The following is a 23,831-nucleotide window of genomic DNA, read 5'->3' as shown; positions in this document are numbered from 1 at the left end:
GCACGTTCAATCTTCTTTCTGGGAGCCAGAATTAATAGAAAAAAAGGAAAATCCGTAACCCAGGCATTCAGATTTTAAAATGAAAGGACTACATTCTTGGCCAGGCGCTGGAAGCAAACCTTGGAACGAGCCTAGTCTTGCAGTTCAGTGTTATCTGAAGTGCATAGCATGTGCAAAACAGGCATGTCTACCCATGGTAGGGTTACAGTGCATGCTATTTTACCTTTGTTGAAGAAAAGTGTGAGTTTGATGAAATAAGTGCAATTCGCTTTTTACTGCCCATGTTGGTTTGTTCTCTGTGAGATAAAATAGCAGCGTATGGAGTCACCCATTTAAGACAGAGACGAGGGGGAATTTCTTCACGTAAAGGTTTTGAATCCATGGAACTCTTTACTGCAGAGGTTGTGTTGTTAAGCATATTCGATACTGAGGTAGACACGTTTTTAGTCAGTGAGGGGAATCAGGGATTATGGGAGAAAGGCAGGAAAGTGGAGTTGATGATTATCAGATAAACCATGATCTCATTGAATGGAGGAGCAGACTCGATGGGCTGAATGGCCATTCTTCTTCAAAATCTCAGGTCTTTGCCTCATAAATACATTCTGAAAGACTTCAGAAAAATTTAAGCGTGTATATTTTAAGGGATCATACCCAATTCCAACCACTTACAGTAACCTTCGGCGACTAAATCAAGTTTTTTTCTCATTTACTCAATCTCCTGAAGTCAAATGGTGATCATGAATATATCACCAATACTGATCAATGTGTTTACTTTCACCCTTTCCATTTGCAAAGGTTTTCAGTTATGTTTTCACAAACGTTTACACTGTGATAGAAAGTTACTTTCCAGGTTTGTCATCAAGCATCAGGCATTCTGTCAGAAAAGTGCCCAGTGACACTTGGAACAGTTTAACGAAGGCTCAGAGTGAATTCAGAGTGAGAGGAGAAGTAACACTGCTGTGAGTTTTTTATAGGCCTCCGCAAAGTTCCATGGATGTAGAGGAGAAGATTGGCAAAACTATTCAGGGCAGGAGTGAAAGGAACAGGGTGGTCATTATGGGAGACTTTAACTTCCCTAACACTGACTGGAAATACTATAGCTCTACTATGTCGGATGGATCAGTTTTTGTCCAATGTGTGCAGGAGGGTTTCCTGACTCAGTATGTCAAAGGGCCGACAAGAGGGGAGGCCACAATGGATCTGGTACCTGGTAATGAACTAGGCCAGGTGTTTGATTTAGTGGTAGGTGAGCACTTTGGAGACAGTGATCATAATTCGGTTATGTTTACTTTAGCAATGGAAATGGATAGGAACATGCCACAGGGCAAGAGTTATAGACGGGGGAAGGGAAATTATAATGCGATTAGACAAGACTTAGGAGGCATAGAATGGGTTAGCAAAATGCAGGGGATGGGGACAATCAAAATGTGGAGCTGGTTTAAGAAACAGAGATTGCGTGTCCTTGATAGGTATGTCCCTGTCAGGCAGGGAGGAGGTGATAAGGTAAGAGAACCATGGTTTACTAAAGAAATTGTATCTCTTATTAAGCGGAAGAGGGAGGCTTGTGACGATGAGACGAGATGGTTCAGATGAGGCGATGGAGAGTTACAGATTAGCGAGGAAAGATTTAAAGAGAGAGTTAAGAAGAACAAGGAGGGGACATGAGCAGACATTGGGAGGTAGAATAAAGGAGAACCCTAAAGATTTCTATAGGTATTTGAGGAATAAGAGGATGACTAGGGCATGAAAGGGCCAGTCAAAGACAGAAGTGGGAAGTTGTGTGTGGACCCTATGGAGATTGGAGAGGTGCTAAATGATTATTTCTCATCTGTTTTCACTGAGTAACAGGAGAATATTGTAGAGGAGATAACTGAATTACGGACTACTAGAATTGAAAGGATTAAGGTGAGTAAGGAGGAGGTGCTATCAATTCTAGAAGGTGTGAAGGTAGATAAACCCCCGGGCCGGATGGGATTTTTCCGAGGATTGTCTGGGAAGCTAGGGGGGAGGTGGTGGAACCTTTGGCCTTGATCTTTGAGTCCTCATTGTCTACAGGTTTAGTACCAGAGGATTGGAGGATTGCAAATGTTGTGCTCTTGTTCAAGAAGGGCAGTAGGGATGACCCAGGTAATTATAGACCTGTGAGCCTTACGTCTGTTGTAGGGAAAGTTTTGGAAAGGATTTTAAGAGATGGGATTTATAATCATCGAGCAAGCAACAATTTGATAGGAGATAGTTAGCATGGATTCCTCAAGGGCAGGTCATGTCTCACAAACCTCATGAGTTTGTTGAGAAGGTGATCAAGCATGTGGATGAGGGTAGGGCAGTTGACGTGGTGTACACGGACTTCAGTAAAGCCTTTGATAAGGTTCCACATAGTAGGCTATTGGAGAAAATACAGAGGCACGGGATTGAGGGAGATTTAGCAGTTTGGATTAGAAACTGGCTTTCTGTAAGAAGGCAATGAGTGGTGCTTGATGGAAAATATTTAGTTTGGTATCTGGTTACTAGTGATGTACCTTAAGGATCTGTTTTGGGACCACTGCTGTCAGTCATTTTTATAAATGACTTGGACACAGGCATAGGTGGATGGGTTAGTAAGTTTGTAGATGACACTAAAGTCGGTGGAGTGGTGGACAGTGTGGAAGAATATTGCAGGTTACAGGGAGACTTGGATAAACTGCAGAATTGGGCTGAAAGGTGGCAAATGGAGTTCAATGCGGATAAATGTGAGGTGCTTCACTTTGGAGGAATAATAGGAAGGCAGAATATTGTGTCAATGGAAAGATTCTTGGTAGTGTGGATGTGCAGAGGGATCTTGGTGTCCATGTACATAGATCCCTGAAAGTTGCCACCCAGGTTGATAGTGCTGTTAAGAAGTCGAACGATGTGTTAGTTTTTATTGGTAGAGGGATTGAGTTCCAGAGCCGTGCTGTCATGCTGCAACTGTACAAAACGCTAGTGCGGCCTCATTTGGAATATTGCGTGCAGTTCTGGTCGCCCCATTACAGGAAGGATGTGGAAGCATTGGAAAAGGTGCAGAGGAGATTTACCAGGATGTTGCCTGGAATGGAGCACACGCCCTATGAAGAAAGACTGAGGGACTTGGGTCTGTTCTCATTGGAGAGAAGGAGGCTAAGAGGGGATTTAATAGAGACATACAAGATGATCAGAGGATTAGATAGAGTGGACAGTGAGAGTCTTTTTCCGAGGATGATGACTTCAGCTTGTACAAGGGGGCATAGCTACAAATTGAGGGGTGATAGATTTAAGACAGATGTCAGAGGCAAGTTCTTTACTCTGAGAGTGGTAAGGGCGTGGAACGCCCTGCCTGCCAATGTAGTGAACTCAGCCACATTCGGGGCATTTAACAGTCCTTGGATAAGCATATAGATAATGATGGGATAGTGTAGGGGGAGGGGCTTAGATTAGTTCACAGGTCGGCGCAACATCGAGGGCCGAAGGGCCTGTTCTGCGCTGTGTTGTTCTATGTTCTAGATGTTGATGCTTCAGTCTATATTTCAGAACTGAAGGTCTAAGAGCCAGAGAATCTGGATTTAAGGAAATTGGGGATAAAACAATACTAAAAATCACATAAGATGAAAGCTTTCTCCAACAAATAATTAGCATTTGGAAAAGTGTATGATCTTTGAGTTGTGGGAACATATTCAAGGGTAGCTTTCAAAAGGAATTCGATAAATAGTTGAAGGAGAAGGTCTCACAGGGATTTGGGAAGGATAAGATAAGATAAGGAACTGAATTGTTTATAAAACAACAGTGCGGACTCTGGACAGAATGGCCTTCATCTCTCCTCCTTATACAGTGGTTGCAAGATTAGGAAGTCATTGTTATTGTTTCTTTGAATTTTCTTTCTAATTACAAAATTACTCATTCTGCTATTTATTTCAAATAAATATTTTAGGCGAAGGTAGTTTTTGTAACGTTGTGCTGGATGTTTCTTCAAACAAAATGCAAACACAATGATATAAAGTTCACCACGTGCCCAAAAAAACCCAAAAGCAATACTTGCTCTCAGGTGAACAGTTCACATTGCACTTTGATTATGATCAAGGTTAATAGCACAAAGCCATTCTTGAGCATGTACAGAAGGGCCAACCAAAGACATGACCTTGCATGCTTGCAACTTGCTGTATTTTCCTCCATGGTTACAAATAACAACCTGTTTTGGGATAGAGTTGCGCAAACAAAAGAACACTACGTGACACTTGAACAGAGACATTGTCCAAAAAATGAAACCAGATGGATCCAACACACCACGCTTCTACGGACTACCGAAAATTCACAAACCAGGAGCCCCCCTCAGACCCGTGGTATCGCTACCTGGAACACCAACCTACAGATTAGCCAAGGAACTACACCAAAGACTAAAACACCTAGTAGAAGCCTCACACCACTCCATTCGCTCCACCCAAGAATTCCCGAACACCATCAAAGACACCAAGATAGAGGATGAAATAATGGTCTCCTTTGACGTAACAGCCCTGTTCACATCCATCAACATCAACCTGACCAAAGAAACACTGGCTACACTATTAGAAGAACAGAAGACACATACACCAGACACCACCAACCTCATCAGCAAGGACAACATCATCAAGCTAGTGGACCTATGCCTCACCATCCACTTCACTTTCAATAACAAAACCTACAGACAAACCAACGGTACACCCATGGGATCTCCGATATCAGGGTTCTTAGCAGAGGCAGTAATGCAGAGACTCGAACAAACAGCTCTGCCAATCATCCAACCCAAACTTTGGGTCCGCTATGTGGATGACACCTTTGTCATCACTAAACAAAACAAATTAGAGAAAACCTTCAAGACCATCAATAATACCCTTACTGGCATAACATTCACAAAAGAGGAGGAAAACAGCAGCAAACTGCCATTCCTAGATGTCACAGTAGAGCGAACAGTCAATGGGGAACTTCAAACCAGCGTCTACAGGAAAACAACACATACGGACCAAATACTGAACTACAGGAGCAACCATCCCAACACCCACAAACGAAGCTGCATTAGAACATTATTCCAACAAGCCACCACACACTGCAGCACAGAGGAACTACGCAGAGCAGAGGAAAATCACCTATACAGCGTATTCAAAAAGAATGGGTACCCTATGAACATAGTCCGCCGATTCCTCAGCAATAAACCGAAACAAACAGACAAAACGGGCTCAGAAACCATAACCACTCTCCCCTACATCAAAGACATTTCCGAAATGACTGCCAGACTACTCGGACCTCTTGGCATCAGGGTAGCCCACAAACCCACCAACACACTAAAACAGCAGCTAATGAACTTAAAAGACAACAAACAAAATGAACGTCATCTACAAAATACCTTGCAAGAACTGTGACAAACACTACATTGGACAAACTGGCAGAGAGCTAGCCACCAGGATACGTGAACATCAACTAGCCACAAAATGACATGACCCACTATCACTCGTATCCTTACATACAGATAAGGAAGGACACCACTTTGATTGGGACAACACATCCATCCTAGGACAAGCCAAACAGAGACACGCACGAGAATCCCTAGAAGCATGGCATTCCAACCGGAACTCCATCAACAAACACATTGATTTGGAGCCAATCTACCATCCCCTGAGAAAAAGAACAGGAAATGACATCACCAACACAGGAAATGACATCACCAACCCAAAGAAACCTAACCAGATAAATAGAAAGCGGGACATAACACCAGCGCTTCGTCGGAGGCTCACTGATGATGTTACCTAGAATGGTGACGAAACGTCTGAAAACTAACCTTCCAGCTCAGTGAGCAAACTCACATCCAGAACCTCAACCTGAGCTACAAATCTTCTCAAAACTCGCTAACATTGTCCTTCTCATTAACACTGGATGTTATGTGATTGCTTTAGTTTTGGCGTTATGAGCACAATGAAGAGGTCTGATATCAGCATTTGAAAATTTTGTGTTATTCTTCCAAATTACAAGCTTGCTAATGAGCGATTTTAGTGTTATCGCTCTGAGGTTGGACAGTGTAATGGAGAAAGCCAATCTGTCAGGATTAAAGATATCTGTCGCTTTGAAATGCAAAGTGGTAAATTTCAATCTTTGAGCGCAGAACTGGCATGAATGAGTCCAGCTCCAACAATTCTCAAGAAAATTGGCACCACGCAGAACAAAGCAGCTAGCTTGATTGGCACCTCATACACCATCGTTAACACCGACTCCTTCAGCACTGACACAGAGTGGCAGCAGTGTGTATCACATACAATGTGCACTGCAGCAACAAGTGAAATCTCCTTTTGACAGCACCTTCCAAACCTGCAAACTCTCCGGCGAAAAAGACAGGGGCAGCAGGTACATGAGAAAACCACCAACTATTCATCCAAGTTCACCTCCATACCACGCACCATCCTCGTTTTGAACTATTTTGCTAATTCTTCGCTGCCAGTGGTCTAAAATCCTGTAAGTCCCTTCCTACCAGCAACATAGCACACCTACGGATTATGGACTGCAGTTGTTCAATGCAGCTGCTCTCTTCCACCTTCTCAAGAACAATTAAACTGATCAAGGTAATGATGTCCCATTCTGTGGGCACATTTAAAAAAAAACTGTTTCTATCATCCCTAAATGGATTCAAAATTAGCAATTACTATTATACAAGTGATTGAATGGAAGAAATAATGAAACATTTCACGCATTCTGCAAATATTTTGTGTTATGAATAAAGATACTCAATAATCCAGCCTGCTGCATGTCTGCCAATTGGTTTCTCCTGAACAAAAACAATAGAGTCTTGGTTAATATCAAAACCTGTGAATGAATGCAAGGAATAGATTGCAATGCCTCACCTATTTGTAAAGACTTTGCTGTAGTTGTAAACTTGGATCTCCAACATCTCATTTCCATCGATGTTACTGGCAATAGGCCATCGGAAAGTCTGTGAATAACAAAGAGTGATTAAAATTAGTCTGGCTTGTCTTAACATTTCCATTTATCTGGCTATGAAAGGAAAATGATGAACATTAGATTATGAGCAATTAAAATCCAGGATTTTGATTAACTGAAGACAAGGTTATGGCACATGATAAATCTTCCTCTGATTCAGCTTCAAAGTGCAATCATAACACAATCAGAATAAAAAAAAACACAAATTGTAAAGTTACTCACTCACATTTTATAGATAACTGCAATTAATACCCCTTTGCAAACTCCTTATTGTTTTATATTTTCTTTTAATCTCTTGATCCACTATATGAAGCCCACAAACATTGCCAAGGAGATTGCATTCTGATTATAGATCCTAAAAATTAACTTTACAAGCAGAATCTAACAGGGACTTAAACAAGGGATAACAAGGTGTAGAGCTGGATGAACACAGCAGGCCAAGCTGCATCAGAGGAACAGGAAGGGTTTGAAGAAGGGTCTAGGCCCAAAACGTCAGCTTTTGTGCTCCTGAGATGCTGCTTGGCCTGCTGTGTTCATCCAGCCTCACATTTTATTATCTTGGAATTCTCCAGCATCTGTAGTTCCCATTATCTCTAGGCCCGAAATGTCAGCTTTCCTGCTCCTCTGATGCTGCTTGGCCTGCTGTGTTCATCCAGCTCTACACCTTGTTATCTCAGATTGTCCAGCATCTGCAGCTCCTATTGTCTTGGGGACTTAAACAATGTGGATCCATGGCAAGAAATCTGGAAGAATCGAGTGGGAAGTGCAGTGAGGCAGTTCTTGACACTTGTTGGCATTTTCAAACAAAGTTCCAGGTGTCAAGATGAGATTCTTCTGAGGAAATGGTAAAATGCCGACTAATGGGAAATATTAATTAAATTGATCTCAATGACAACAGGGAAGGTGATAGCCAGTGTATTATCATCATTAGACTGTTAACCCAGACAAAAATTATACTGCCCAGGTTCAAATCGTTGCCATGGTAGATGGTGAAATTGGCGTTTGAAAAAAAATCTGGAATTAAGAGTGCAATGCTGACCATAAATCCGTTGTCAATTGCTAGAAAATCCCATCCAGTTCGCTAATGTCCTTTATGGAAAGAAACTGCCATCCTTACCTGGTCTGGCCTACATGTGACTCTCGACCACAGCAATATGGCTGACTCTCAATTGCCCTCTGGGGAATTAGGGATGGGCTGTAAATACTGGCCTTACCAGCGATGCCCTCATCCTATGAATGAATCAAAGGAAAACAACATGCCCATGCCGTTGATAGACAGCTGCTAATGAATATGATGAGCAGCCAGGCTTTCAGCCTGCATTGAACACCAAGGCATGGCAGACCGATTAAGAGATTTTAAGGACAGGCTGAGGGATCAAAACACAAAAAGCAAAACCAGGCAGAGATGATGTGAGCATCCAGGAATGTGCAAAATAACATTTTAAAAAATGTTTGGACAGGTACATGGATGGGAAGGGTTCAGGGGGATATGGACCAAATGCAGGCATTTGGGGCTAGCAAATGGACAACGCAGTCAGCATGGGCCAGCTTGGATTGAAGGGCCTGTTTTCATGCTGTATTACTGTATGACGCTATCTTTGTGTTATATTTAACATGCATGTAGTCCCTGTATCCAATTTATTTGTACAGATTGTAAATACTTGAAGTCCAAGCACTGGCCCCTGTGACATTTCATGAGTTATAGCTTGTCAACTCAAAAAAAACTGGATTTATCCATTTCCTTTTCTTCCTGCTAGCTAACTAGTCCTTTGTTGATGTTAATATGTTACCCCTTGCACCTTTGTTGAGGCACCTTATCAAATGCCTTTGATATTACACTACATCTACTGGTTTCCCTTTACTCCCTTGTTTGTAACTTCTCCAAAATAAAGCTGTCTCGCTGAGAGCTGTTGGGCAGGTAAACCAGCCACAAGACTGAAATAACCCCACAAAGGCTGGTATCCCGTCACCAAGCCACTCTTTATTCACACGTGGAAAGTCCTTGACGCTGATCCAGCTTCCTCAGAGCCAGCTCTCATAGTGAGCAGAACCCCTGACACTCCTGTTTATATCTGTCAGCCAGGGCTCCCTGTTGGGGCCAGGTTAACAGCCCCAATCAGGGAACACATACACTGTGATATCCACCTGGCTGACCTTGTTACAATCACACCAAAGACCGTAGCTGCAGTGTCTACCATTGACAAGTCACACTGCAGTAAGTAACGCACACAGATTCCTCAGACAGCATCTTCCAACCTGTGACCTCTGCTTCACTGAAAGACAAGAGCAGTAGAAACATGGGAATAGAACCACTTGCAAGTTCCACTCCAAGCCACACATCACCCTAGCTCAGAACGCTATCACTATTCCCTCACTGTCATTGGGTCAAAATCCCGGAGCTCCCTGCCAACTGCTGTATGGTGTATCTAAACTTAGAGGTTCAAGAAAACAGCTCATCGCTACCTTCTTGAGAACAATTAGGGATGGCCATCAATGCCCACAACCTATACAGTGGTAAAATGAGGCACTCGTGAGAGTCTGTGTTCTGTTGTTGTGACGAAAGATGATGGTTGAAGCTTCAAAATGAGGGAGGGAGGGATCCAGTATTTTTATATCACATCAATGAGGAGAAGTCTTGATTGGTAGAACAAAGACAAAAGGCTTCATTCAGAGATCGGACTAGGTAAAATACTCCTTTACCTCATGGTCCACAGACTGCAATACAAAGTACTAACTTGCTGGAAACAGAAACAGTTACCCCCAGTTTTGTGAGCCTTATAGCAGAGACGGTAAACAGAAGATTTGACATAACGTGGAACACACTGTCTGTTTGAGTGATAGAGACAAATTCAGTAATAATTTTTAAAAGGCAATGGGTGAATACTTGAAAGAAAAGAAAACCTTACCTTCATAGAATCTTGGAGAGCTACAGCACAGGAACAGACCCTTTGGTCCAACTCATCCATGCCAACCAGACATCCTAAATAAGTCTAGTCCCATTTGCCAGTATTTGGCTCATATCCCTCTAAACCCTTCCTACTCATGCCCCCATACAGACACCTTTTAAATATTGTAACTGTACCAGCCTCCACCACTTCCTCTGGCTGCTCATTCCATACACGCACCACCCTCTGTGTATGAAAGTTGTCTCTTAGGTCCCTTTTATATCTTTCCCCTGTCACCTAAAATCTATGCCCTCTAGTTTTGGACTCCTGCACCCTGGAAAAAGACCTTAGCTATTCACCCTATCCATGCCCCCCCTTGATTTTATAAACCCCTATAACATCACTGTTCAGTCTCGCCTAGCCTATTCAGCATCTCCCTGTAGCTCAAACTGTCCAAACCCGGCAACATCTTTGTAAATCTTTTCTCAACCCTTTCAAGTTTAACAGTATCTTTCCTATAGCAGGGGACCAGAATTGAACGCAGTGTTCCAAAAGAAATTCACCAATGTCCTGTACAGCTGCAACATGCCAAGCCAATTCCAATACCCAATGCACTGACCAATAAAGGCAAGTGTACTGGACGTCTTCTCACTATCCTGTCTACCTGCGACTCCACCCTGATTGAACTATGAACGTGCATTCCAAGGTCTCTTTGTTCAGAAACACTCCCCAGGATCTTACCATTTAGTGTATAAGTCCTGTTCTGATTTGACTCACTGAAATGCAGCACCTCACAATTATCGAAATTAAACTCCATTTGCTACCCCTTAGTCCATCGTATAAGGTCCTGGTGTACTCTGAGATAACCTTCTTCACTCTCTATTACACCACCATTACAGTTTCATGAGGAAAGGACAGGGGAATAGAACTAAGTGGATGGTTCTTTTAAAAAGTCAGCATAGGCAGGACTGACTGACTGATCTCCTTCTGGGAATCCAGATTATTCACATTGAGCTTTGAGTCTAAGAAGACCGCTATGTCTCTTTAGTTGCATCCTTACATAATTCAACACATTCCATCATGCATGCTTCCTTGTTATTTTACTGGCAGACAGTGTTTAATTGCATGTTGTTGTTGATGAACTTTCCATTACTTTTCATTTCCATGGGCAATATATTTACATTTGTGCACATCAAATGTCATCAAACATAATTCACTCTGAATTCCCATTGCCTTCTAGTTAACGAGTCAGCTTTCACATGAAAATTTCTCAAATGCTTTTTGGAAGTTTAGGTGGATTTGTTCGTTAATAAACGCTCATAATGTTTAGCATTGCAATTCAGAGTGGTTTTGTTTATAGGCTAAGCAATGAGAAGCCTTGGAGGAATGTAGTGGCACATTACTTGACTTGCTATAAATAGTCATCAAAGTTATCTCCTTCTCTCATTCTCAAATTGGGCGGATTTGTGGAGCTGTTCAAATTTTTAAATTAATAATATAGAATGAGAAAGCCACTATTCTTGAAAGCAATAATTTGGGGTCACTTTGCTGAACATTTAAAAATAAATTTCAAAATATGTGAATTTCAAATGTAACTTGACAGTGGTCAGTGCTCAGGATCATAGCCAGGCTATTGCAGGGAATGCTCTATGGTAAGCTGAGAATCTCTTGTGGACTATACATATTTAGTTCACAACAAATCAGCAAAGATCTTTGATTCATCTTTGGACCAAAAATGTCATGAGGTCGGGGGTGAGTGGGCCTGTTGAAACCCAAGCTGAGTATCTGTGAGCAGGTTATTATAAGTAAATGAGACACCTTTCATTACTTTGCTGATAATCGAGAGTTGACTGATGTTACAGAAAATGTCTTATTTTTGTGCACCAGACAACACTAAAAAATTTCCATATTGGCTAAAGACTGGAATCTCTGATGCTGGGGGCCTCAGGAGGCAGCCAAGGTGGATCATCCATTCAGCACTTCTTGATAAAAATTATTGCAGATGTCTCAACTTTGTCTTTTGCATTGATGCGCTGGCTCCCCCATCACTGAGAATGGGGATATTTATTGGGCCTTCTCTCATTACTTGTTTCATTGTCTACTACTATTCATGACTGGATTTAGTACAGCTGCAGAGTCTAAGTCTGATCCGTTGGTTGTGGAATCAACTAGCTCTGGCTATCACTTGCTGCTTGTGCTGTTTGGTGTGCAAGTAGTCCTGTATAGTAGCTTCACCAGGTTGACATCTCATGCCTAGGGATGCCTGGTGCTGCTCCTGACATGCCCTCCTGCACTCTCCATTGAACCAGGGTTGATCTCTTGGCTTGATGTTAATATTGAAATAGAGATGTACTGAGATACAAGGTTACAGATTGTGGTTGAATACAATTCTGCTACAGATGACTTCTGGGTGGCCAACTGTGATTTGCCAAATCTGTTCAAGATTTGTCCTTATTAACACGATTATAATGCCATGTAACATAATGGAGGGTATCCTCACCTTGAAAATCAGATTTTGTCAGATAATTTGGTGGGGACAAGCTCAGGCAGATTATGCCTTTTATTGGTTCCCTCATCATCTGCCTCACACTGAGTCTCGCAGCTTTGACTTTTAGAACCTAGTCAGCTCAGTGAGTAAAGATACTTCCGAGACTACTGCGTGGGTTGCTCTCTCATGAGAGAGAGAGAGAGAGAGAGAGAGAGAGAGAGAGAGAGACAGAGACAACTGGTCATCACTTAACCTGAGGTTAACCACATCTCAGACACGGAGTAAATGTGAGAAGGAGAGTTCTTCGTGGAGGCTCAGTGAATAGTGGGACTACGGTGCAACTCTTTACATTGAAATGCCCCACCCAGAAAACTTTCCACATCTTTGTCAATCTTAGAGCTTCTTCTGATATCTGTTCAATGTGGAGGAGAATTGATTCATCAGTTAAGGCTGGGGCTAGTACTTGGTAATCAGCCATAGGCTTGCCTATCTGTGTTTGTCTTGTTATAGATTTTATGGAGTGTGGATCCAATGTTGAGGATTCCCAGGGAAACTTCTCTTTGTCCACACACAGCTGAGCTGCCACCTGTGGTAGCTTGGCGCTGCCAGTGGGCCTGCTCATGAAGGTGCTTGGCGTATTGGGTGGATTCTTCTGCTTGAAGGCAGGAAGGGCATTTAATTAGATTCGGTGGTGGCATATCCAAAACTTGCCATTTCCCTGCTTCCACTAGAACCAGTCCTTGGCTCCTACTTGCCTGGCTCAAACTATCAGCTGCAGACAGACCAGTTGCTAGGAGGTGATCCCAATCCAATGGGTTGGACATCAGCTCAGGATATGTGTGTCAGTGGGGATCTTTCATTAAGGGCATTCAGTGCAACTTGAGGGTTGGGGAGGGGGTGGTGGTGGTGGGTGGGTGATCACTGCCTGCAGTCAGCCAGCCCCTTAACCTTCCTTCTAAGTTCTCTGCTCCCCACTCCTCATCACTTCAAAGCTGAAACAGCCTCCAACCCCACATCACTTCCTGTGGTCGTGGGACCTCCATGATCCTGAGACCCTGGCGATTTGGGGGAGGGGGTAAGAGATGGTACTCTGGGTTCTGGGCTGAGGAAGGTGGGACCTTGCAGTTTTGCGGGGTGGGAGGCGGGGCACGGTTTTGTGATGGGTGGTGGAAAAACAGCCATGGCTTCCTTTGAAACACTGCTTCTGTTTGATGAGGTTGGTGGGGCATCATATGTGGGCAACTGGGGCAGGTTGTGGCTTTGTGCGATCTCCTCCGCATCTGTCATGTATTGAGCTCTCCTGGAAGGGACAGCTGAGTGGGGGTGGTTCCTGCAGATTTCCCCTTTTTGTTGCTGAATGTGGGACTAACTCGATGGCATCAGAGTTCCTGCCTCTGGTGCTCCCAGAATGCTAACGTGATAGATGTACCCATCCAACTAACAAAGGTTCCTCACCCTATCATCCTCTTCCTTTGGGCCACTGTGCTCAGACTCCTTTCTCCGAGCACAGGACATGCCCAGTTTTGCTGGAACGTGTTTTGGTGGCGTAAAGTGAACTCAGAAATTCCAATGAGACCAGATCTTCAGATTATAGGAAACAGGAACAGAAGGAAGTTACTTAGACTGCTGCACCATTCCATAAGGGCTGGTCAGAATGTAACTTCACACCCACTCTCCTGCCTATCGCTCATATTCTCTCTCCAACGGCACCTAAATGACAAACCTGAGGACAAGATAACAAAGTGTGGAGCTGGATGAACACAGCAGGCCAAGCAGCATCTCAGGAGCACAAAAGCTGACGTTTCAGGCCGAGACCCTACATCAGAGAGGGGGATGGGGAGAGGATTCTGAAATAAATAGGGAGAGAGGGGACGCGGACTGAAGATGGAGAGAAAAGAAGATAGGTGGAGAGGAGAGTGTAGGTGGGGACAAGAGAGTTGCAGTGGGAGACAGATTCCCTGAGGTTGGTCCGGAGAGAGGAGGGTAACTTCTTCAAGTTAGGCATTCCTGGAAGAGGCTTCACAATGAGGTTAAAATTGTGATCAGAGATAATGGGAACTGCCGATGCTGGAGAATCCAAGATAACAAAGTGTGGAGCTGGATGAACACAGCAGGCCAAACAGCACCTCAGGAGCACAAAAGCTGACGTTTCGGGCCTAGACCCTTCATCAGAGAGGGGGATGTGGAGAGGGTTCTGAAATAAATAGGTGTTTCTGATTGGTGACCCATTAGAGGACATTGTGAATCATTTTACCATAGCTGTTTAATCGTATTCTGTTAAATACTGCAGTGTTTCTGCGGTGAGAAAATAGAGTTAACATTTTGGGTCCAGTACTTCAGAATGATTAGTAGTTAGCTAAAGACAGTATCTCTGCTGAAGATGGGGAAGAGGGGAGAAGAGGTAGTGAATAACTGGAGATGGAGCCCAGAGAGACAGAGATATAGAGATTGTTGGACAGTCTTTCTCTGGGCTCTACTTCTACTTAGTTGCTTATTTCTCTCTTCCACAAACCTTCATCCACCTTCTGTCTGTCTTCAGCATCGATACCACCTTTTGCTACCTGCTAATAGTTCTGAAGAAAGGTCACTGGACCCAAACATTAAGATGGCTGAAAAAGGTGGCTGTTAGTCTACCAATCAAGTTAATTCCTTCCTGAAAATCAACCAAGCTCTCAGCCTCTAACTTCCCCTTGAATGCTGTGTTTGCTTTTAATGTCCCATTACCTGCCCAGTCTTTGCCACCTGCATTGGGCAGTAGATACTATTCTTCATCAGATGAGCTTATAGATTTGTCTCTAAAATACTCGAAGGTCAAATGTTCTGTTGTATGTTTGGAGAACTATATACCATCTGCTATTATAGTACAGACTGTTCCCTCAGGCTTAATCAATCTGACATAACACAGGTGTTGGCACTATTCCCTGCGTTAAGCACATTTAACAGCATTTAAGAAGACATTTACATGGATGAATGTTCAGATAAATAGCATGGGAAAAATATTGAATCCCAACTTATCATTTTAGACCATGAGGTGTTGATTATTGGCCTCCCTCTACTGAAATACAGTGACTGAACTAATTAAACACGTGGATAGTAAGTATACACTTTGAAGCGTGATTTGATGTCAATTGATTAAATTCTTATAAACTTTCCAACTCAGAGCCAGAACTTGGATTTGTGTCAATTTCCACATTAATCATATGATAAAGCCTCATCAAGTACTGCCTCTAGGATGAGGAACTGAACCAAGGCTTATTCGTTTATTCTGGTTAGCAGTAAACAGATCTTCTGCTTACTCCCTTCAATAAGGCAATGACAAATCCAGAACAAAAACAGAAGTTGCTGGAAAATCTCAGCAGGTCTGGCAGCATCTGTCAAGAAAAAAATCAAAGTTAACATTTTGGGTCCTCCGAACAGATGCATCATGGTGGGGTCATGGCCCAGGGTAAGATAGGAGGAGGTATTTGAGACCGAGCACTCGGCCTCTGCAATGTAGAGGTCCGTGTGCCAGACCACAACACCACCACCCTGGCAAGTCTAGTCCAGGTTATTGCCTGCCTTTGGAGATCATTTTTTAGTTGGCAGTACCTGGCAGCAGATATTGGGTGCCAAACATGTTTCTGTTCCAATTAGGGTCTTTGTACATCAAAATTGGGCCATGTCAATGACAATGTCCCAGAGTGGGGACTCAGGACCCGGGAATGATCCTGTTGTCAGGTTGCCAATGGCAGATTGAAGCTCCAGGCCACGGTAGTGAATAATAAGGCTTTCATTACAGTGCTTAGACTTCCTGACCCAAGATGGTGCTATGAACATAAAGGATTAAATTGCAATTCTACAGTGCCGTTAATTGTAGAATATAATCAACACCAGGATGGATAATTGGTGATTGAATAAGGCTGGAAATGGAAGGAATTGTGACAAGTGTCATGTTTGACTGTGACAAATTCTACCGCAGTGAAGATGACCTTTAACCTTTTGTGTTCTCCAGGCAGCAATCAACATGTGATGTTCAGGAAACTCTCAGTATGTTTAATCAACCACATGGGGAAAACACACAGAACAAAATACTATAACAACAATGTCACGTGAAACACTTTGTTAAAAATGAGCACATGGTCCTTTACATAATGAAAGTAAGTATAATGTTTCAGAGATGAAATCTTGAAAGTCTTTGGTATACATGCTCAACAGCAATATTATTTTTAATTCAATATTCCCTCTTTCTAAAATCTGACCACCACTTCTCTTTACCTGCTGAATTTGTATAATTTTCCTACTACATCAATACATCTGTGTTACCTTATCTGAACACTGAATATGAATTATTTGATTTACTCCGTGAAGGTGTCTCTTGAACAGAACACCATTATTATACTCTATGTAATGCATATATTTTGAGCCATATATTGAAGAAACATTAAACTAGAATAAAAGAGTTTATAGTAAAGCATTTTAAAAGAAGTATTTCAATAGAAAGAGGTGCGTTTTATATTGCAACAAAATAAAATGGTAATCTCAGAATCCCTACAGTGTGGAAATAGGATCTTTGACCCAACAAGTCCACACCAACCCACAGAGAATCCCACCCAGACCCGTCCACCTATAATCCACCCAATCTATACATCTTTGAACACTACAGGGAGATTTAGTATGACCAATCCACCTAGCCTGCACATATTTGGGAGGAAACCCATGCAGTCACAGGGAGAATGTGCAAACTCCACACAGACAGTCGCCCGAGGGTGGGATTGAACCTGGTTCTCTGAGGTAACAATGCTAACCACTGAATCACCGTGCTGCATTAACAGATAGACCTTGGACGATGCTTGGATCATGCTATTATGGATGTGCTGTCCCAATAGAATTCGTGTTGTTCTTTGTCCGTGTGTATTGAGACCAGTGAGAATTGATCGTGTCTCTTGGTGGCTCGTTGGTGTTCATGTGTCCTTATTGTCAGTTTTCTTCCAGTTTGGCCTATGTAATGTTTCTCACAGTCCTTGCATGGCATTTTGTATGTTATATTATTGTATATGAATATACAATGTTAACTAATGTGCAATATTGACCAATTCTCATTGGTTTCAATATCAATGAACAAAGACGGACACAAATTCAAGTAGGACATAACAGCAGAAGCCAAACAGAGATATGCCAGGGAATTCGTAGAAGCCTGGCATTCCAAATGGAACTCCATCAACAAACGCATTGAACTGATACTGATACACAAACCACTGAAAAACAGAACCGGAAGTGGATGCCAACCACCCCAGCAAACTGAGGCATATAAATAACAAACGGGACAGAACACTAACGCTTCACCAGAGGCACACTGGTGATGTTACCTAGCAGGGTGACAAAACGCCTGCACCCAAACAGACTGGCTCGTCGAGCAAGTCTACAACCTCATCCACAACCCAAGCTACAAATCTTCTCAAAGCCTGCTTTGGGCAGTGCTAAAATGCACCACTGCTCTTCCAGGCCTTTTAAGAGAGTTGCTCAGTTAGTTACTTTCTGGATTACTGTTTTTCTAAAAAGAAATTTGATTCTACCTCTGTCTTCCTGTGTCATAAAACACCTCTTTTTTAAAAAAAATTACTCACGTGATGAAGGCTGGCCCATCCCTAATTGCTAAGATGGCAGTTGAGAATCAACTGCATTGCTGTGGGTCTGAAGTGAAGTAGATCAGACCAGGTCAGGACTGCATTTTCCTTCCTGAAAAGACATTAATGAACCAGATGGGCTCTTCCCTGACAACTGGCAATGGTTTCAAGGACATCGTTAGACTTTTAAAAATTGAAATCAAATTTCGCCATCTGTCATGGCCAGATTTGAACCCGGGTTTGCAGAACATTACAACAATAATACCACTTGGCTGTTGCCTCCCTCTTATTGGAAGTCAGCAGCCCATATTCGACCCCCTTCTACTCTTTCTTAAATCACTGAAGAATACACCTGAAGGGTTTCTTTAAATCTAAAGTTTCAATTAAGCACAAATAAACGAATTTTCCTATGGCACATTGACACTCACAGAACTCAAAGAAGAAACTAAAGCAATGCCCTGCCCTTTTTAATCCACAGAATATAGAAATCAAACCTAAATCTATTCGTCCATTTTAGGACTCAAGAATCATATGAATCTTCAGCACGTTGAACAGCTATGTAAATGTAGAGGATCCACTGTGATTTTCCCAAGGATTACAACAGTCAAAAGGATGATGATAATATTTTTACAAATGACAGAAATAAATAAATATGTATGGTACAGCCTGGGGCGAGGGCGGTGGCTCTGTGTTCGTGTGGGAGGGGCAGAGAAAGAGAGAGCGAGAGAGAGAGAGAGAGAGAAAACCACGACAAATCCATCCACAGTGTGAGCCCCAGTGGCTATGTTCTAGAGCTACTTTGCAATAAAATGGATACATTGAGAATATTTTTGTGCTTTTCAGTTGTTCAAGCTATAGCCTGGGAATCATCAGGAACTACTGGTTGAGGATAGAAAGCAAAGTGTAATAAAGATTAGTTCTCTTAATATTTTCTTGAGGGGTGCTTTGATATTGAAAGGTTACTAATAGGTTTTCAGGGGGACTCCTTTTTCTTTTTTTTAACACATTTCATTATTAGGCATACGGATGTTTTTTAGTAACATTACCTTCTATATTTGTACTGATAATATTGAGAGCTGATCAGAAATGCAGTAAAAAGAATTCAATGATATATTAGGAAATTAGTACTACTCCATTCCACATCTCATAAGAAAGCATTAATTTCAATCCTCATAGTACTTAAATTGGCATGATAAGATGGTCATAAGTTAGCAAATAAATGTTCTTCTCGAGAAAAATAAGAACCTGACAAACACCTATAAACAAAAAGGCACCATCTTAAATGCACCTTCTTAGGCTCCGGTCTAAACAGTTGTATGCTTGTCTATACTAAATAAAAACCAAAAGAACTGCAGATGCTGGAAATCAGAAACAAAATCAGAATTCTGATTTCTCTCCACAGACGCTGCCAGACCTGCTGAGCTTTTCCAGCAATTTCTGTTTTTGTTTCTGCATGCTTGTCTTTGATATTTTGTCTTCAAGTATCCTGCAAGAGATTTTTAGGAAACAGTTCTTCTAATTGTCTTGAGATGTTTTGCTGTGGTTAATTGAGGAATGGGGTGCCTTTGAAACAGCAGTTTGGATCCTGCCATTTTCTAGCCATTGTCATGAACCGGGGGTCAGTTAGCTCAGTTGGTTGGACAGCTGGGTTTGCAAGGCACAGTGATGCCAGCTGAGGTTATAAAATGGATCCTCCTTCTAATGTGAGGTGTGGTTATGCTCAGGTTAAACCACCACCGGCTCGTACTCTCTCTCTCTCTCCCTCCCTCTCTCTCTCTCTGATGACAGAGCAGTCCTATAGCACTACAGCAAAGTTACCTTGACAAGTGCTTTTGATAGTGTTGTTGAGAGGCAAATATTGACCGAGGGACTAACAAAAACTTACTACTTCTTAATTCATATGCAATCAAATATTTTACTTCCACATTGGAGGGAAGTTGGGTCTTTGATTAATGTCTCATGATAAAGATAGTACCTCTTGTAAGTGTCAGCATAACTTGCACACGCAACAGCAATGAAATAAGGCTGGAATTTATAGCTTTCTGATTTGGAAATGAGAAGGAGTATTACCACTCAGTGAAGGTTGGCCTAATAGACCCATTCTTTTGCAGAAGTATTACAAACAAGGTGTCCTTGATATGGGATAGCAAGAACTGCAGATGCAAGAGTCAGAGGTAACAAAGTGTGGAGCTGGAGGAACACAGCGGGCAGGAAAGTTGTTGTTTCATGAGAAAAGGCCAAACTCACTGGAACTTAGAAGAATGAGAGGTCATCTCACTGACACATTTCGGATTCTTAAGGGGCCTGCCAGGGTTGTTGCGGAGATGATATTCCCTCACCTGGGAGAGCCTAGGACCAGTGGGAATAATCTCAGAATAAAGGGGCACCAATTTACGACTGAGATGGGCACAAATTTCTTCTCTCAGAGGGTTAAAAGCCTTTGAAACTCTGTGCCACAGAGAGCTGCAAGGGCAGAGTCCTTGTGTATATTTAACGTTGATACACAGAGATTCCTGATCAGGAGGGGAATTCAGCATTATGGGGAAAGGGAAGTGTTGGATCAACTCTGATCCTATTGACTGGCAGCAGAGGCTCGACAGGCCGAATGGCCTAATCCTTTTCCTATTTAGTATGGTCTTATGATTTTGTAACTGGAGTGAAGCAGCCTGCTGTGGAGATAGAACACCTTTTCCTTAGAGTTTGGATCAGCTGACTTCAGAATTGTTTGCGTGTAAAGGCACAGAGAAGCTGATTGTGTCTGTGTTAGAGGCAAGTGTATCCTGCATGCCTTTGACTTCCACAGGCCTGGGGCCACCCTCTGGAGGGATTGTCTCTCTGGTTCCTCTTCAGGCTGGGAACCAACTGGCACTACCCTATCTCCTTGAGAGGAAGGGGCAGCTAGAGTGAGGTCAAGATTCCCCCATCACTCTACAGATCAAAGAACAAAGAACAAAGAAACCTACAGCACAGGAACAGGCCCTTTGGCCCTCCAAGCCTGCGTCGATCAAGATCCTCTGTCTAAGCCTATCATCTATTTTCTAACGGTCTGTGTCCATTTGCTCCCTGCCCATCCATGTACCTGTCCAAATATATCTTAGAAGAGGCTAATGTGTCTGCGTCTACCACCTCCGCTGGCAATGCGTTCCAGGAACCCACCACCCTCTGTGTAAAGAACTTTCCACGCATATCTCCCTTAAACTTTCCTCCTCTCACTTTGAACTCATGACCCCTAGTAATTGAGTCCCCCACTCTGGGAAAAAGCTTTTTGCTATCCACCCTGTCTATACCCCTCATGATTTTGTAGACCTCAATCAGGTCCCCCCTCAATCTCCGTGTTTCTAATGAAAATAATCCTAATCTACTCAACCTCTTTTCATAGCTAGCATCCTCCATACCAGGCAACATCCTGATAAACCTCCTCTGCACCCTCTCCAAAGCATCCACATCCTTTTGGTAATGTGGCGACCAGAACTGCACACAGTACTCCAAATGTGGTCAAACCAAAGTCCTATACAACTGCAACATGACCTGCCAACTCTTGTACCCAATACCCCGCCCAATGAAGGAAAGCATGCCATATGCCTTCTTGACCACCCTATTGACCTGCGTTGTCACCTTCAGGGAACAATGGACCTGAACACCCAGATCTCTGTTCATCAATTTTCCCTAGGACTTTTCCATTTACTGTATAGTTCGCCCTTGAATTTGATCTTCCAAAATGCAACACCTCTCATTTGCCCGGATTGAACTCCATCTGCCATTTATCTGCCCAACTCTCCAGTCGATCTATATTCTGCTGTAATCTCTGACAGTCCCCTTCACTATCAACTACTCCACCAATCTTAGTGTCATCAGCAAACTTGCTGATCAGACCACCTACACCTTCCTCCAGATCATTTACATATATCACAAACAACAGTGGTCCCAGCACAGATCCCTGTGGAGCACCACTGGTCACAGGTCTCCAATTTGAGAAACTCCCTTCTACTACTACCCTCTGTCTCCTGTTGCCTAGCCAGTTTTTTATTCATCTAGCTAGCACACCCTGGACCCCATGCGACTTCACTTTCTCCATCAGCCTGCCATGGGGAACCTTATCAAACGCCTTACTGTAGTCCATGTATATGACATCTACAGCCTTTCCCTCATCAATCAACTTTGTCACGTCCTCAAAGGTGTGCTCTCTCATCCCATGGCCCTATTGTCCATTGGCCTCCCTCCCAACCTTCATAACCTACTCAATGCTACTCAATAAACATAACTTACAAGGCCTGTAATAAAATCGTAAATCTTTGAAAATCTCATAAATCAGTCGAAATAAAAAAACACCACTTGAGACATAGCCCTGAAAAATCATTATGCTCTTCAGAATCTTGAATGTCTTTCAATATCAATAAATACCACTTGAAAAAGCTCTTGAAGAACCATTAGCCTCTTCAAACAATCATATGTCTGCTAAATCCAACAAACTCACATTCTTCAGGACAGTTACATAAACAATCTTGGTACTTCAGTGTCCATAAGGGATATCCAAGCCATCAAACCTACATTTTTCTGATCAGCTGAACAAGCAAACTCTACAGATCAGAAACCACTAACACTTTTGAAAACAGTGAATCTGTCAAACTGATCTTCCCCAGGACCATTGAATAAACAAATGTGGCACTTTCACATCTCATAATGCTTGTGAAGAAAGCCAAAACTTGTACTTTTTCCAAAGTTTATAGCCAGCAAAAAAGATGGCTGCACTGAATGAAAACTCCTAGGTCTGTCTCCTTTTTCAAAGAGCTGAATGTGTGACTGAACTGACTTGCAATAAGAAATGAAAGTAATGGGATTAGATCTGGATTTCACACTGGGCTAGCCTTTCAGTATCACACAATACAGAATAAAACTTCTTTCAATAAATAATCTATTTTAATGCACCTGAAGACATTTCCACTTTTTCAATGCTGCTTTCCATTTCAATTGTTACCTCCTAAGCTGTCCAAAGTAACAGCCTGGCTATATTTTCCAATCATAGTGCTGTCATCATTCACTTTAGTAAATAGAGGTATAGATCAGACCACGGCATTGTATAATGCATTGGAAAATAGGCAACACTGTTCCCACTCACATTTCAGACTTGCCCTGTCTCTACTCAATAGAAATGCATAAAATAAGAAAAGGAGTGTGTCATTCAGCCCATTGAGCCCACTCTACTATTCACCATAATCATGGTGATGATCTTCTCAATGCCCAATCCCACAATCGCAGCATGCCCCTAGACATGTTTAGCTTCTAGAAATCTACTTCTTTCTTAACCCTAACCCTAACCCTATTGCAGGTTTAAATTCCACACAGTGAACACCCTCGTGTCAAGAAATTGTTCTTCATTTCTGTTCAAAGTGTCTTATCAGATCGTGATGCCCTGTCCGCAATGCACAATCAGGAGGAACACCATCTTTGTCTATCCAACTATCTAGCCTGTCAATCTGGTCATAATTTTACATCATTCAATAAGATCCTCTCACATTCTTCTAAGCTCCAGCAAACACAGTTGATCCAATCTCTTCTCATACAGATATCAAGATAGTGGTGTAGTTGGACCTTCTGGTCAGAGCTTGTCTGCTCCACCTGTTTCTCCCTTCTTTTTTTCTTTTCTCTCTGTGTTTCTTTCTATTTTTCTTCTCATAGCCTCAGTGGGGACCTGGCAAGACATCCCATTGGCCTGGCAAGGCATGAAAGTCTTTCAGCAATCCATGGCGGTCTTTTGGTGGCCAGCAGCAGTTTCTTGGCCTGATGTTGTAGTCTTTCAGTGGCTCGTGATGGTGCTTCAGCTGCCCAGCGTTTCTGAGGTGACCAGTGATGAGAATGGGGATCCGGAGCCTACCCTACGATTGGAGACTGCAAACAGGTCCCGGG

General features: G+C 42.6%; 1 protein-coding gene across 10 annotated transcripts in view; it reads right to left on the bottom strand.

Annotated features, from left to right (window-relative positions):
* otofa (otoferlin a) overlaps nucleotides 1-23,831 on the bottom strand; it is a 343,946-nt gene that overhangs the window by 269,794 nt on the left and 50,321 nt on the right. For all 10 annotated transcript variants that reach the window (XM_059645651.1, XM_059645653.1, XM_059645659.1 and 7 more), the window contains exon 3: nucleotides 6,855-6,943. In XM_059645651.1, coding sequence (XP_059501634.1) covers nucleotides 6,855-6,943 — 89 coding nt within the window. The remainder of the gene's footprint in view (nucleotides 1-6,854; nucleotides 6,944-23,831) is intronic.

Source organism: Stegostoma tigrinum, chromosome 4 (genome assembly GCF_030684315.1).
Source record: "Stegostoma tigrinum isolate sSteTig4 chromosome 4, sSteTig4.hap1, whole genome shotgun sequence".
NCBI lineage: Eukaryota > Metazoa > Chordata > Chondrichthyes > Orectolobiformes > Stegostomatidae > Stegostoma > Stegostoma tigrinum.
This window is presented reverse-complemented; position numbering and strand designations above follow the sequence as displayed.